Source organism: Barbus barbus, assembly GCF_936440315.1.
Source record: "Barbus barbus genome assembly, chromosome: 33".
NCBI classification, from domain to species: domain Eukaryota; kingdom Metazoa; phylum Chordata; class Actinopteri; order Cypriniformes; family Cyprinidae; genus Barbus; species Barbus barbus.
The window spans coordinates 551,457-568,854 of record NC_136761.1 but is presented as its reverse complement, the minus strand read 5'-3'; the positions used below and the strand labels follow the sequence as shown (position 1 = coordinate 568,854).

The following is a 17,398-nucleotide window of genomic DNA, read 5'->3' as shown; positions in this document are numbered from 1 at the left end:
TCGGTCTGGGCCCTTGATCTACTGCTCCTCACTTATTGATATAATTAACAGGACAGGGCTGTCTCTGACCACCTAAATATTCAAAACCTACATTTTCTAATTATATTCAAAATGTAAGCAAGCATGGAAATTTTTCACATTGGCCATCAAACTGGCCATCTTATATATATATATATATATATATATATATATATATATATATATATATATATATATATATATATATTATTATTGTTATTATTAAAATTGACATTGGATTGGTAACTGAGCACATATATTCCCAATCAAAACAAATGTTACATATCATTACTTTTTTTATTACATAAATTTGTATTTGGCAGATATTGCTACTGTATACAATTATCTGAACAAATACAGTTTTAATGACATTCCCATAATTTCATTAAATGTAGTTTTATACAGTATATTACAATAACACTGTGATCAATGCATCTCATTACATTTACAAAAAAAGGGAATTATTATTTTAAAGAAGGCTGAGACTAAATGCAGTTTTTATGAAATGATATCATAATCTTGATGTGTTGTGACATCTCTGTAACATCATTACTGAAGGAGAGACATCATAACAGACCAGGGATGAAGAAATCCAGTCTCTGTCTACAAATATAATGAATTTACAGTACAATTCCGAGATAGAAAAATCAACATATAACTTTTGGGTTATAATGTGATTTGTGACGGGGTTAATGGCAGATTTGGCATCGCCCCAATCAGCAGATCCTCGAGGTAGTTTGATGTAAACATTTACTCAAAATATTCATCTAAATATTGAAATATGTTAAGCTGTTCATATAAAAATTATATATGGTTTAGATGCTCTCATTACGTCAGTTTTTTTTGACATTTCAGTGTCTGTGCAAATGTAAGCGTACCACACTTTGTGTAAAATACATAAAATACTTTTTTATTTCTATTATAATTATGTGTGATTTATTACAAGGTTCACTGAAGTTACTGTGCAAGACAATCCACATGTGACGTACCTTCCCAACTCAGTCCTGGTTATGTTGCTCTTAACATCTTGATTTAATGAATCAGAGCAGACTGGGTCCATTTAGTGAACATAACTGCGCTCATGATGCTCAGTCAAACAAATAAGACACGTAAGAGATGTGGTGTGAGGCAGAACGAGGAGCAGATGAGCTCTCCGGGTGTCTGCTCTCACATTAGCTGCAATTATACCCAAAGGTAATTATCCAAAACATCTGTATTTCAAAACGAGCATTTAATCTTCTCTGGCTGTTAATGACGTCCACGGTGGCTGACGTTTGGCAGGAGTCCATCTCGACAGACCAGTCCTGCTCACGACACACTGAACACACTGAACACACACCAGAAACCAGCGAAACTACACTGCTGTTCATCTCTCTCAATGCACACAATCCAGACACACTGTCAGAACATTTACTTATTTATTGCTTAAAGTTTTAGTCGTTTTGTTTGGTCATACTTTAGTCATTTTTGTTTTTGTTATTTTTATAATTTTTTTTTTAATAAAATGTCTATACCATTTTTATTATTATTTAAGTTAGAGTTATTTTAGTCAAGTAAATGAAATAAACCAAAGGAAATAAATTAATGTTCACTGAAATAAAAGAAAATATATTATATTATATATTCAGCTAATTTTTGAGGCAACATTTCTCATTTTCAAGTAACAGAAATGATATACAGTATATATCTAGTTTACAGTAATGCACTTACTGTATAAAGGAAGTCTATGAGACAAGGCAATGATCATTAAAATACATCCAGTTTAATGTGAGACGAGTGTAATAGAATTGCTTATTCACACAGTATAAACTCCACACAAGAACAATTAACCAGAGAATCATCTTCCCGCTGCTATAAAGGGCTTCACAGCTCAAATAACAAGCCTTGGTGTTATTGCATTCACTAAAATATAAATGTTTCACAGTGTGTAAGCCCAAATGATTGTCTCTAGTTAACACATGCTGTCAGTGGAGCTGGCCTACAATGCCTTCATTTTATATTAATACTACAAATATCCTATATTTATTGAATCTTTAGGGGTCGTTCACACAGAAAACAGTTTTCCATTCCACTGCACTACTTTCCCATGGTTTTTCTAAGCAAACACACTAGACGTCTGGCATCTTTAGCAGTGTGTCTCGAGGTCTTGTGTTTCTCCTCACTCCGCTGCCCGTGTCTCATATTTTTAAGGCATTGTGTGTGAACGCCTCTTACTGTGTTGTTAGAAGGTAAGAGGAACAGGGCTCTCTCTGTCTCAGTCGAGCGGGATTCAGGACGAGCGCCTCCTCCATGAACGGCCTGGCAGACGCCGGCCACGCTACCTGAAGGATTCATTAGCAATTACGCCTGGGCTTCTGAACGTCTCTCGAGGCATTTGGCAGCAGCCGCGCACCACACTCTCCAAATAATAGCCAATTCTTCAGTTCTGCCCTAGTTTCCCAGCTCTGTTTGTTCAGAAACGCTCCCTCCATCCCCACCTGCCATGAGCCAGGCTGCTGCTTTCACAAAAATCATATTATACTACTATAGTATATTATATACTGCTATTTATTAAGGCAGCCAGACAATTGCTGTGATTCAGGAGTCAGGAGGAGGAGAAAAAGGGAAGAAGCGAGTCTGTATGCGTGGCCTCTGGAAGAGAGCATCTTCTGGCATGTTCGGTTCAGTGCCAGAGAAGGAGCTCTTTGTCTGGCCTATCATCTCTCTCGCCTCCTCCGGCGTGCTTAAAACAGCACTACAAAACAGGAGAGGGAAGAAAACAAAACCTGAATTATCCTGCAGCTTGTTCAGCTGGAAGACAAATTATTTCCTCTTGGTTAAACACTTTCTAAGGAAGAAGACAGCGGCGCGGGCTAAATGTGGTACGCTATCTAAGATGGGCTTTCGACGAGAGCAGATGAATACTAACTCACCGAACCTTTCAGATACTCTCAACTGACAAGCGTTCCTTAAACCTTTCTGCTGGTTCCTTCTAGCAGATGATTCACTGTAACCACTTCCTTCAGACAGTGTTTCTATGGGAACTATAAGGGATCGTCAGATCGCATAAATATGATCTCTGTTTGAGACCCATGATGTCCTCTGGCACCCCAGCGCCTCCAGACGTGGAGAAACCCCTGAAGCGCAGAGGAAGAGCGGCGGTCGATCAGCCGGATATTAGCGCTCATTGGCGGAAGAAAGATGGTACAGATGTTCACAGCGCAGCGGACCGTGCTGAAAGACGACTCGAGCATGAAAGCCTCGCAGAGCTGAAACCATCTAATCGTTTCCCACCAGCATCAATGCTGAGAAAATGCACGAGCTGTTGTTGAATATAAAAAGTGTGCAGATTTTGGGGGCGAGTAAGAGCAGAGCCTGAGGGATGCCTGCTGGATCTCATCCGATGCTCGCCAGCCTGAGCCAGTGAAGCACTGCGCTCTTATGAGTGTCCAGCGTCCTGATGGGACACAAACACAATCTGCCTTTGAGGACAGCAGGCATCTGTAGCACTCATGATAGTATTGGCTAATGTAAATATACAAATAAGATTTTTAAAAAAGCTTTTATTTTTATTTATTTATATTTTCAGCAAATGGAGGTGCTTAACCTTCTGAAAATGTTGATCCTCAACCTCAGTTTCAATGAATATTGTATGAGCTTATTCATTTTAGATGAAGTTTGCACTTTTTGCAGTGCCGCTCCCAAAATGTCTGTGTAGTTTAAAATCCTGATTTGTACAATTTTGTTACTTTGTAGTAAAAATAAATAAATAAACAAACATCACAGTTACAAAATAAAATATTAATTCATAAATCATTAATACAATTCCCAAAAATGTAAAAAATATATTATAAATTCTAAATAAAATAAAATTCTAAATGTGTGTTTGTATTTATATATATATATATATATATTGTCCAGGTGATATGTGCAAAATTTGAAGTGAAATGTTCACTTTTTCATAAAAGCATGACATTTGGTACACAGGTTGGGGCTCTGAACACTTGCAGAAATGGAGCCATAGCAAAAACACCTTGTGGTGGCCATGGCAACCATTTCACATTCCACCATTACCAAATTATGTATTTTGTGATATATCTCCTGAACCAAACATGATAACACAGAAAAGGTGATGTCTACCTCTATGTTTTGATGGTCAAGTATTACAGTCATACCATATACAACAACATAAAATGTTGGTGAACTCAGCAATGTGAGAAGGTAATTAGAGTATCACTGCATTTACAATAGTCCATATCAGGGCTGGGCAACTTCGGTCCAGGAGGGCCATTGTCCTGCTGAGCTTAGTTCCAACTCTAATTAAACACACCTGCCTGTAGCTCTCTAGTGATCCTGAAGACACTAATTAGCTGGTTCAGTGCACTCCAGGACTGAAATTGCCCAGCCCTGGTTCATATTATGGCTATTATTATTTTTTTCTTTGATAATGAACTAATATTTTATTCAATAACACAATAGATTGTTTTCAATAATACAATCATATATTTCAGAAACAAAATCATCTCAGGTAAGTATATTTTTCCTAACCTCTCAAGCAGAGTCTGGTTGGCCAGTGGTTCCCAAACCTGTCCTGGAGGACCCCCTGCCCTGCACATTTTGAATGTCTCTCTAATCACACACACCCAATTTAGTTCTTGCAGTCTCTACTAACAAGCTGACGAGTGGAATCAGGTGTGTTAGATGAGGGAGACATACAAAAGGTGCAGGGCACTGGGTCCTCCAGGACAGGTTTGGGAACCACTGGCGGCCGTGTCTCCAATATATTCTTGTTCTCTCCCAACAATGTTCTAACATCAAAAGCAGATGGCAACACAATCTTGCTAACCTGTGCCCTACCTTCACCTCTTCTACTGCACCTCTCTCTTTTTCTGTGGGTCTCTGCAACTGTCAGTCAACTGTCAAAAAACAGACTTCATTCCAGTCATTGCTTCTCAGTCTACACTTAATATATTGGGCTTGACTGAGACTTGGATTTATCCAGAAGACTCCACAATCCCAGCTGCTCTCTCTAATCACTTCCCTTTCTCTCACACCTTCTGTCAAGTTGGAAGGGTACTGGTCTTCTCATTTATAAAAACTGGAAATACTCAACCCACTCTTCCCTATGCAGTAATAATTCAGATAACAGCTCCTGTTAAACTCCATATTGTAGTAATTTATCGCCTTTCTAGTCAACTGGGCACCTTTATAGAGGAGCTTGATGAGCTGCTGTCCTCATTCTCTGTGGATGGCAGTCCACTTGTAGACTTTGGTGACTTAAACATTCATCTTGAGAAGCCTTACACTGCAGACTTCCCCTTTCTAGCTTTCACTTCCACTCTTAGCTTTATTCAACCTCAAACAGTTTACCACCACAAGCACTAACAAATCAGTAGGGGTGTGCAGTGAAGCCAGTATTTGTATCTGTAACAATCACAACATTATTTGTACAGTATTTGCATCTGTATTTGGATAAGACTGGAAGTAGGTGAAGAAGGTGGAGACTTGATTTATCCATCAGTCGTTGATTACAGTTTACTGTAAGGTTCTATGTATTGCCATTAGTTATTAACTACATTACTTAACATCTCTCTCCTCTCCACCTGTAGCTGGTGTGTGGTGAGCGTTGTCCTGTGGCTGCCGTCGCATCATCCAGGTGGATGCTGCACACTGGTGGTGGTTGAGGAGAGACCCCCCCATGATTGTAAAGCGCTTTGGGTGTACGGAAATACACAATAAAAGCGCTATATACATGCATCATTCATTCATTCATTCATTCATTCAACATAAACTAACAGAGATAAAAATTCATATCACACACACACACATGTTGGATTTCTATGTTTTATGGGGACTCTCCATAGGCATAATGGTTTTCCACTATACAAACTGTTTAATCTATCACCCTACTCCTAACCCTTACAGGAAACTTTCTGCATTTTTAGCATGATTCTGTATGATTTATAACCTTATTTCCTCACGGGGACCAAAAAATGTCCCCACAAGGACAAGAATTTCAAATATTGTCATCTTTGTTGGGGCAATTTGTCCCTATAATGTAGGGTTTACCAGGACCACACACACACACACACACGCACGCATAATGATGTTAATCCTAAATATGTATCAAAGCACCAATGGTTATATATTATTTAGCTTTTTAAATGCTAAAAAAATGCCTTTTGCTGATCACAAGTGATTGTTTTAAATTAATTTGTTTCTATAAACTAGAGAATCCATGCTGGACATATGTTCTAATATTCTTCATTTTCAAGAATAGTAATTTTCAGGACAGTAAATTTGTTAATAATCCATTTAATAATTTTAATAAAAATGATAATTTACACTCATTACATTATTATTGCATACTGATTATTGCATATTGTGATACTGAATCAAAAATTGTCTTTATTTGACCCTCTAACTCCAGCACTCTCTATTCTTATTTTATTTTATCTATCTTCTTTTTATTAAAAAAACACACATCGACCCTCTATTAATTGCATATTTATTTATTTTATTATTGTAAAACTAACTCTAGCTTTCTTTTTCTATTTTATCTACTCGTTTTTTTTTTAAATAAAAAAATAAAAAAATAACTTTCTACGTGTATTGCGTTAGGCTAACCAAGACTTAATAATAGTAATAATAGTAATAGCACTTGCATGTTGTTGTTCTTTTGTTGGTTTTGATGGCTTCTGTTGTCCTCATTTGTAAGTCACTTTGGATAAAAGTGTCTGCTAAATTACTAAATGTAAATGATTTATACTGTAATGTACAATACTGAGGTGCAGATATTTGCCACTATTTATATATAGTATAAATATATATATATATATAAATATAAATACTGCTATTTTCACTTAGTGAAAAAAATGATGTATCTTCTATCAGGAACTGAATCATACTGTTTTTACTCCGGAAACCAAAACTCACTGTAATAGTGAGTATTCACCTAGAAATGACAAATCTGTCATCATTTACTCACTCTCATGTCACTCTGAACCCGTATGAAGATTTGTTCAAATGGCTAATTGTAGCCTTAGCCAGCAAATATCAAGAAACAACATGATTTACTCACACTGTTATTGTGCTTTGAGATAACTGCATTTTCCCCCTTGCACAAGTTGGATATTTCTGCAGCCTGTCTACTGATAATTGTAGGGTTTTACAATCACGACATCTCTCGCTGCTGACCTGTATTCAGATTTCTGAAAGAAATATACAATGTGAATCATGTTAATATAAATTTGCCGCACAACCGCCTCCATATTAGTCCTTAAAACAAACTCTTCTCCATCTTTGAGTTGTGACCCTAGTCAAACGTTCAAATTATGTAATATACAGCTTTATGGATTCAGCTTTGGCTAAATTACAGAGCAGAGGACTCTGTAAGATCAGTAAGCAGCTTAATTACAAACTAGCAGACAGTTCGGCTGCTGTCGTCTTCAGTCTCGTGTCCTGCGTGCTTCATCTGAGATACACGTCTAAGGAGGGGAAACACAAACCCTGTGAGAGTCCTACAAACAAATCACATCTACTCAACATTTGCCACATGGGAAAAAAAACAAAGCCTTCTACACGTCCCGTTCATTGAAAAACACTTCATTTAGAATTTACTGTCTACAAATAACGTTTCATCAATCAGCGCCTGATGCGAACCATAACACTCCACTTCCTGAAAGTAGTCCCCAGCTATATCATAACTAGTTACCTAGCTGGGGACTACTTTCAGGCACTGCGTAATATCACTGCGCCTGCTACACCCATGGTACGGCAGCAAAGCTCCTTGATTATTACGCCGGAATGAGAGTATAGTTCCTAGCGATATCGGCCTAGATAATTGCAGCTTTTCATTTTCCGTCGGTCTTAGTACACGATGTAACTACAGAAGAGTCAAGCTTTAAATAGGAAAAATATCTAAACTCTTTGGTCATTTTTGAGCGCGATGCTAATGGTCTAATCCGAGTCAATGATCTATGCTAAGCTAAGCTAAAAGTGCTACTGCTAGACCCAGAGATCAGCTGAATGGATCGGAGATCGGCTAGGGGAGTTGTAAAATGAGCCTATTTCCAAAAAAAGTGGAGTGTTCCTTTAAACAACAAACTGCTGAATATGTAAAGTGGTCTGTAATTAGCCAGTCTGATCTAGATTTAATGTAAAACGTGTTGCAAATGTTACAGGGATTATGTAGATTATCACAGATTTGATGTGACACTCTTGCATTTTAAGTAAATATCTTGGGGCCGTTTCATAAAACAAGTTTACCAAACAGGCCAGGTTTATTTCAGTTAGTCTGACTTATTGTCAGTTGATTTGGTTCAAAATAAGTCAGACTAACTGAAATAAGCCTGGCTTATTTGGTAAACGTGCTTTATGAAACAGGCCCAGGTCTCATTCAGTAAACATGCATACGCAGAAACTTTGGTGTGTAATCTGTGTACAAATATTTTCACAAACAAATCATGACCAAAATCAGCAAAAACAGTAAACTGACTAAAAAAGTAGGAACATGAAACTTTACATGAACACAAAAAGCTCACACTCTGGGTGCCTTGAACACATGTTAAGATGAAATGTATATTATATGAGAACGTGTTTTTAGAGAGTGGTGTATGTTTGAGTGACGAAACACTGTAAAGGAAAGTCATTATATGGAGATGCTAATGGCCGTGTTTTATGCTAATGATTTAGTTTAGTATCTGCTCATTTAGTACTCCAAATGCATTAACATTAGAATGATGTTAAGAACAAATTCATGTGTATATGCATGTGTTGTTCTGTGTGTGCAAAACCAAACTAATCCATGCAATTATTCATGAATGAGACCGACATTTTTCTTTTGGAGTGAAAAACATGAAAGCGAGAGCGATGGGTTATGATCCCCTCAAAATCTGTTGTCACTGTTTATACATATCCATTGTTTATGACATTTGTTTAATTAAAAGTATAGGTCTTTATTACTTTAACTGGGATTCTGTTATGTCTCTGTCATTGATCAACTAAATAGTCAAAGCCCTAACCCTATATAAGGAAGAAGAAGAAGAAAGACAATAGTTTTCCTCTTGCACTAGATAGGGGTCATCAAACCATGTGCTGTGACAATTAAATCAGTAAATATATTAATTATTTTTGTATTAATATACTGGATGGTGCACAGTCATCCAGTCCATGTTAAAGTGATATTTTCTGACGGCTATGCACATGTCGGACAGAGGCCTGTCGTTCATCAGATCTGGAGACTTGTTGCATCACAGAAAGATCACAGTTTGAAATCCCACTCTCACTTCTTTAACAGCGAGTTATTTGTGGAACACAAACACACAGTCATGTGTGAACACACCATCAGACCAGATTGTTATTTTTATTTATATCTATTTATATGCAAGTTTGTTAAATCATGGCTGTGATCAGGTTATTCATTAGTAAAGTTCAGCCCTAGGTTCAGATTCAGACCACACGCATCAACCGTTCTTCATAATTAATCTCAAAAAGCTAAAAAGCAATCCTATCACATTGTGCTCCATTTTCCAGACACTGGGTTGAAGATGCCATCGAGAGAGAGTTATTAGATCGCTTTGATGTGCCAGAGACTGACTTATGATTGATTCTAGATACTGTTGCCATGGGAACTGCGTTCACACACACACACACAAAAAAACTTTTATTATTGCTATTATTTTACTCAAAATAAATCTTCCTCACAAAACTGTAGAAAGTCAACATCCAATAACCTTTTATATGAATGAGCTGAAGATCAACAATATCTTCAAGAAAAGTAATAAGATGAATTGAATATTTTTTAGCATGCATATAAAATTCAATAGTGTGGTGTAATGCTGTCATTATGTAATATATGTTTTAGTATGATTTTCAATATAACAGCCACAATCATTGCATTTACTGTGGCTGTTCATGGGTTGATGAACTGATGATACTATTACAAAGGCTGAAGAGATACACTGATGCTCAGGAAGGAAACACAATACATTAAGATCGGGGGAGTGTACACTTTTATACTTTTTGTTGAATGTTCCCAAAACAAACTATATCTCATGTTTAACCACAAAAGACGACTTCGAGTCAGCAGCAAATATCAGAGTAGTTTTTAAAATGATGTGCAGTCGGGTGCATTTACTTTGTGCCTCAGACACAATCAGCTCTATCTCTGTCTGTAAAGGTGCGAACCTAATGGCCCATACAATTAGATTTTCTGCAGGATTATTCACAGTATTCGGTGGAGCTCATAACAGCACCGTATCTATTGCTTGTAGCCCGTTTAGGTCGATCACTCAGAAAGAACTCTGGGTTGGGATTCTTCAGGTTGACATGCTAACATTGGTGCTATAGATCTGTCCTACACTGCAATTCATTATTCTCCTCCTCACAAGAGCTTGGGTCAAGCTTCAGGAAAATCGAACAAACTGACCGACAGACTCCAAAGAGCACCAACGGGAGCATGAGGTCTTTCAATCTTTTCAAGGTTTGTTGAGCATCTCCACCAAGTTCTGTTCTGCACAGAGTAGCAGCAAAGGAACCCTTTCCAGAGAAACTCTTCACTCTGAGTCTCTGGACTGAGAGGCAGAAGACATAAAGAGACAACCTCGATCTGAGTCTCCAGTCTGTCCAGAGCCACATTAACAGATGCAGTGACGTATGAAGTCTCAGGCCTGTGAAGGAAGAGAAAATAACAGATCCCACGCTTTGAGTATCAGCTTGTGAGGCAGCAAGAGACACGACCATGTACTGTGAGGAAAGAAACATTAATAAGACTACATTCAGTCTTTGCCCAGCAAGACAAAAAAGCACATCCTGAGTCTCCATCCCAAAGAGAGTTCTGAGGGACCTTCTGAACCTTCTTCAGGGTTTCTTTTGTGCGTTCCAGATTTCTAGGAGCCTTTTGGAGCTCCAGGAGATCAGCATCCCTCAGCGCTTCACGTTTAAGGGAAGGTGTCACTGCCAATGTCACTTAACCCAACCTCTGTCCAGAGACAGACGAGTTAGAGAATACAGATGAGATGATCATGGAATCTCTGTGAGAGAAGCTGGACAGAGTTCAGCCCAACATGAGCTACATTCACACTGGGCTTTGGTAAAGTAAAATGTTGGTCAAATTGTCAGAGACAGTACCAATATATGTGGACAATGCTGAATATGAGAAGCTTCTAAAATGTGCTCCGAAGGATGCAGAAATCGTTTGAACACCTCTAGAAGAGAATACAGATAGATACGCACACGTTAGATTAGCTGTTCAGATAGATGTTGATGTGCGTTTATATAATCTGCGTATCCCTTTTTCAGTAGTTTATTCTTGTCAAATTACTCTCTCGAAGCACAAAGCAGCTCAGATGCATTTCTTCAATCTTAGGACACTTGAGGAATACTTTGTTTTGCTCATTAATAATTAAATTACAATACATATATTACACTCCCAAGGCCCTCATAAGGTGTAGATAGAAGAAAATTAATTTTCTGATGGGTGACTTCAGGCAAAACATTAAGAGAAGCTTATTTTCCAGCTTTTAAGCGATTTCTCCTAGGGAAGCTGTGTTTTTACTCACTGTCAAGGGCAGTTTGGCTGATTAAAGTTATTTTAAAGCTTTTAAAGGTTACATTTAAACTGTAGATGCATGATAGGCCTTGAACAGAAGACTGTACACCTTTAAACTCTATATGGAATACTTGTTTATGATTGGTCAATTGAGCATTTTCCTGCATAATGACTGTGCGACTGATATTCACTCCTGACCACATGCATATCATACATCACACATTAGAATAGCTCATCTTGCGATTCACAATTTTGGAAATTACCTTCAGAATTCATTTTATGGTAAGCACAAACATTCAGATAGATGGTAAAAATGCTAAGAAACACAAAGTACTAGATGAGAGAGAACTTAAACTAGAGGAATATATGATACTTTGTAACAAAATATATTATGTAACTAGTTCACACAGTTGGATTGTATTACATTTGGAGATTAATAAGATTTAAAAAAAATCATATTACAATATAGTTGCGGTGTTCATCTTGTTACAAGGCTGATTGTCTCATACATTAAAATCATGGCTGGACTGGGAACAATTTCAGACCGGGAGTCTCTTACACATCTTTCCATCTGTCCTGTAAGCTGCCCAGTGGCTGACCCACCAAATGAGGCCAAATCACAAAGAATAATAGCCATAATAACTTGCTTTTATTGAACCTCTTTCTCTCTAGTATCCAGATGTGTTCTCGCGTGCACTGCGCTGCTCTCATCATTATCGCTCGGAGGATCAAAGAGCATCGCTTGATTGGTGAATGTCCCTGAAGCAAAGCTACTGTAAAATTAATTCAATAATAGCTCAAATAAAAGAGCTAACATCAATCAGGAAATAGCACCCCGTTCTTCATAGAGGGCTTTTCTTCTGGATACATCTCCCAGCATTGGGGATCACTTAATTGTGCACTGGAGAGAAGACGAGTATACTTTATCGATTTAATGTTGAATTTATAATTTATTTAATCATTTATTTGTTTGGTATATTCAAAAGACAAGAGTACACATTCTAAACTAAGTGTTAAAACAGACTTCAGCAAACAGAATTTGCATATTCTCAAACACTGCATATGATATTATTATGCCCACCAATATGTGTACAATTTCTCATTTCTACACACTTAAAAATAAAGGTGCTTCACGATGCCATAGAAGAACCTTTCTTGTCTAAATGGTTCCACAAAGAACCTTTCTGTTTCACAAAAGCTTCTTTGTGGCAAAAGAGGGTTCTTCAGATTATAAAAAGGTAAGGAAAAGATGGTTCTTTAAAGATCCTCTGACTGAATGGTTCTTCTACGGCATCGCTGTGAAGAACCTTTTAAGAGTGTACATATCATCTAAACACATGAATGGACTAATACGTGTCCTTGGTAAAGAAAATATCTTTCTAAAAACTAGTTTAAAACACAAGTGCCAAGTTAAAATATTTTTTTGGGATTAATTGTGATTAATCGCATCCAAAATAAAAGTTTTTGTTTGCATAATATATGTGTGTGTTCTGTATATATTTATTATTTATATATAAAGACACACACATACAGCATATATTTTGAAAATATTGACATGTATTTACATGTCCAAATTTATATTAATTTATTTTATATTATATATAAATATATTTAATATATAAAAAAAATTTTCTTAAATATATACATGCATGTGTATTTACATAATAAATATACACAGAACACACACATATATTATGTAAACAAGAACTTTTATTTTGGATGCGATTAATCAATCCTTTGGCAGCACTAAAAAAATTACATACATTTTATTTTTCTATTGATGTGTGGGGGAAAATGAATTCATAAATCATCTAATAAGTCCACACTAAATGTAACTTGGATTGCAGATAAATAACAAAGAATCAGCTTTCTTCTTGTTTCTAGGCTGACTGTCACAACACATGACATTTCACAATCTGAACTTTGCCTTGACATAAAAAAGGTCCAATTATGTAATATTCAGTAGATCAGCAGCACTTTTGTTTAGTAAATCTGACCCTTTTATGTGTCCTGGATCCTAAGCTATTAGTTTTTGAGATTTTGCAAGAACATCTTTGAGACAAACTGATTTCCACCAAAGTTATCAGTGTAACAGAGACATATTCGCATCTGACATGAACCCATCAATCTGACGGATTCTCTAAAATCAATATTAAATTATTACTTATTTCAGTCAAAAAATCTGAAAGAAGCTTTGATTAAATCTTATCGGTGGCTAGAAAGACAGAAATACAGTTCAAAATAAAAACTCTCCAAGCACCAGATGCAAGTGAAAGGAACTACAACATAACAGATGAATTAAGTTGATGTGAGAGATGCAAATTCAAGACATACAAACCATCTACAAAGAAAATATATCCACTGACTCACGCATCTTCAGAGAAACATTAGCTTTTTTCTCCAGAATTCCATGTGGCGACGCATACAGTTTGAGGATTATTCCTTCCATTAAACCACCAAATTTTAGTTTTAATATTTAGTTTTAATATTTTGTTATAGGTGCTGTTTGCTGCACAAATACAGCTCAGTAATCTTTCAGGGCCAAAAAAAACGATTGTGTCAATAAAGGTAAAGCAAAAAAAAAAAAAAAAATGGGGTGGGGAATTCACACTGGACGTCACATTTTACATCTCAATCTAACCCTAATCAGATAAAACTTACAATGATTAAATCCCTCACGTGTGATTTACATGTTCTTTTAAGAATTCATTAGATTTCCTTTGGAAAATGCAACTCATAGTTACATAATACTATATCTCTAAATTCTCGTTTGGCTCTGTTCGAGGGCGGTCGCATTTTTCTTCCCTCCCTCCCTCCTGAACTTCCCTGCTTGCTCTCTAGTATTGTCCTGTCCTTCTTAAGAGACTCTCGCTGCACTATTTACAAAACCGAAATTATGGATCTGATCAACTGGTCTCTCAACGCAATTGACACCATCTTCTCGACTAGGAAAGCAGGATCTGGAGAACCGGAATGTCCCGCTGGGACGTTTGCTGCTGGCTACACGATGGACGCATGGGAGAGATGGCGGGTCGTGTGTCTGGCGGCTCTCTCCGTGGAGGACATTGAAGACATCTTCTTATTCGGAACCATGATAACTGGGTTTCTGCTATTTGGATTAGGCGTTGCCCTAAATTATCAGAAAATTAAGGACACGGGACTGGCTATCCAAAACCTCTCAAGGCTGCCCGTCATGATGGAGGCTGTAGGCAGAGCGGTCGCCTCTGAAACAGAGGCGATTAACCGCAAAATGGGTTCGATCACGGCTAGGCTCTCGGCTTTGGAAAGGAAAATTGATGGACAAGGAGATCAGAATGGACAATGAGAATAGCTGTGAAACTGGAAGACAGCTGTTCGCCCAAAGACAAAAAATCTTATCTCTTTCCGGCTTCCCACAACAGAACGGCTTGGCAAGGCCGCTCTGGTATCAACTCTCCTGTGAATACTGCACATTCCCTCCCCCTATCAAAACACCTTGTTATTGTCGGGCGCTTGTGCTCTGTCCAAGGTCGTTTCCATGGCAATTGCTATGTCGCATCACAACCTGCGAACTGAGTCGACTGGTTTGGAGTGCTGGCGAAACGGATTTCAAGGCATACGAACTCACACGAACTTACACATACACACACTCATACACCTCCCTACCCCCATCCCACGCCTTCGTCGCTTCATCCTGTCAGGTGATAACGGGTCCGTGTGTCTGCGCTGAATGGCTGCTGGCCGGATGGCTGTTTCGTCTGAACTAGGATTACTATGCAAGTTATGTTCCTGTGTTGACTGTGCTCCATGCTGAGGTTTTTGTCTGTTCTCACACTGCACTCTCGTTCAGGAACATAGTGTGAGGACAATTTTTTTTCTCCTCTCTTTCCTCATGTTATGCTGTATTTCTTCTTCTTCATTGCATTTCGTTGCCTTGTACCTACATGTGCAATGACAATAAATTGAATCCAATCCAATCCAATCTCATAATCATAATCATAATCAGAGCTCATCCCTGTGCTGTTACGCAAAGTTTCAAAACACATGCATTTATCCAGAAATTAAACATACAATCCAGTGCTGCTGGTATCATGCTAGCACAATACATCTCTACTACGTAACATTACACACACACACTGCTATAAACTGGTGTCTCACATGTTAATCATGCATATTAAACGCAGGAAACGTTTCTGCTTATTTGGTGGCACATTAAAGTGTACATGCCAAACTCTGTGGCTGGGTGAGAAACTGACAGTCGAGATTGCCTCTGTGTTTTTTCCGCCCACATAAATGCCCGTTTGGTGCTGATAACATAATTGCTGAACGCACACGGCACCCACACACAAACACACACACAATGCAGCAGGAGAAAAACAGTTATGTGATCGTGTGGAGAGCCCGGGTTCTTCTCTGAAAAAACACAACGGTTCACAGAGAAATTTCGCCATAAAACCACTCCATTACTTTTCTGTAAACAGATCAAACAGAACGCAAGTGGCTTTTTTCACCAGTGATGAAATCACATTCCCATCACGAGTCTGAAGCCAACAGCAGGAGAGGCTTGACCTCCAAATATACAACACTGAAAGCTTGCATCAAACTCTCCAGCGCATGCTCGCGCTCTGAAACGACGCTGGAAGTGCAGGAAAACGACGGTCATACCTGAGTTCCTCTTGGAGATGTATTTGAGATTGATGGAGGCCGCTGAATTGATGAGGAGGAGCATAAATCCAGCGAGCTTCATCTTCCAGTCGTGTGCAGCTACAAGAAACCAGAAAACAGAAGAATAAGCCCTGGATTTTTTTTATTTTTTTTACTTGAACATATCAACCTTCTTCAGTGTGAACAAAACACCTCTCTCCAGTACAAGAAGATGGACAAAGTGAAGGAAACATCAATACAGGATGCTTTGGACTGCCTAATGCTTTAAATGTTAAAGAATTCTCTTTTGAATAAGAGATCTTTTTTCTCCTAAATATTCCAAATGATCAAGTCTGTATTAAATAAATATATTGCAGCTCTGAATGTATGCTGAAACAGGTTTAGTATCATCATAAACTACTGATTTTAAAACGTTACTGTCAATTAAATTAGCCTCTGTTCTGATTTGAACAAATACAGTCAGTCCCACTGCATATCTGCACTAGATTTTCCACATTTTTTCGTTAAACATCATACTTTTACAAATCATTATGCAAAACTGTACATTAATATTCTGTCTGTCACAGACAAACAATCGGTGTGTCATTATTGCAACATGGGCCCATTAGAAAAATTTGTCTTTGCCTTTATTTTTGTAAAGTCCAGAAGCGCACCTGTCAGGACTGAATGTGATGTCACTCGTTGGTTTTTCACCTGTTTCTCTTATAACTGCGTGTATGTGTGCTCTCTCTCTCTAGTAATTGTTGTGTATTTGTCATGATCTCAAGCTGGTTTTCTGCCCAGATCAGTGGAGGGTTCCAGCATTCAGATCTGCCCTGTCCGCTCTGGACGTGTGCTTCTCTCTGACCATCAGCTGTGATCACCTTCTGATGATACTGCCCTGCTGGACTGATTCCTGCTCATGAACCCTGTCTGTCCTTGACTTCGCTCTCATCTCGTCCACTCGCACTTTCGCTGATTTCTGACTCCGACCCTTGCCTGACTGACCTCCCGTCTGTCCTTTCTGTCGAGACCACCCTACGTTTGAGCTTGGCATTCAATAAAGCACCTCTCTGCATTTACAGATCCTGACACATACCTACTACATCCATACACTTTACTGCAAATGATCACTATAGTGGCAGTAAACCACCAACGATTTTTACACACAAACACAAGCATATTAGTTCTCTGTTTCCCCCTTTCTGCTTCAGTGTCAAAAAAGTA

The 17,398-nt window shown here is 38.0% G+C and overlaps 1 protein-coding gene across 1 annotated transcript in view; it reads right to left on the bottom strand.

Annotated features, from left to right (window-relative positions):
- The window catches only part of LOC306853639 (X-linked interleukin-1 receptor accessory protein-like 2), a gene marked incomplete at both ends in the record, with an annotated part of 255,464 nt that extends 239,190 nt beyond the window's left edge, over positions 1-16,274 (bottom strand). The window contains one exon of the mRNA XM_079391194.1: positions 16,193-16,274. Coding sequence (XP_079247320.1) covers positions 16,193-16,274 — 82 coding nt within the window. The remainder of the gene's footprint in view (positions 1-16,192) is intronic.
- Positions 16,275-17,398: the final 1,124 nt, after the last annotated feature.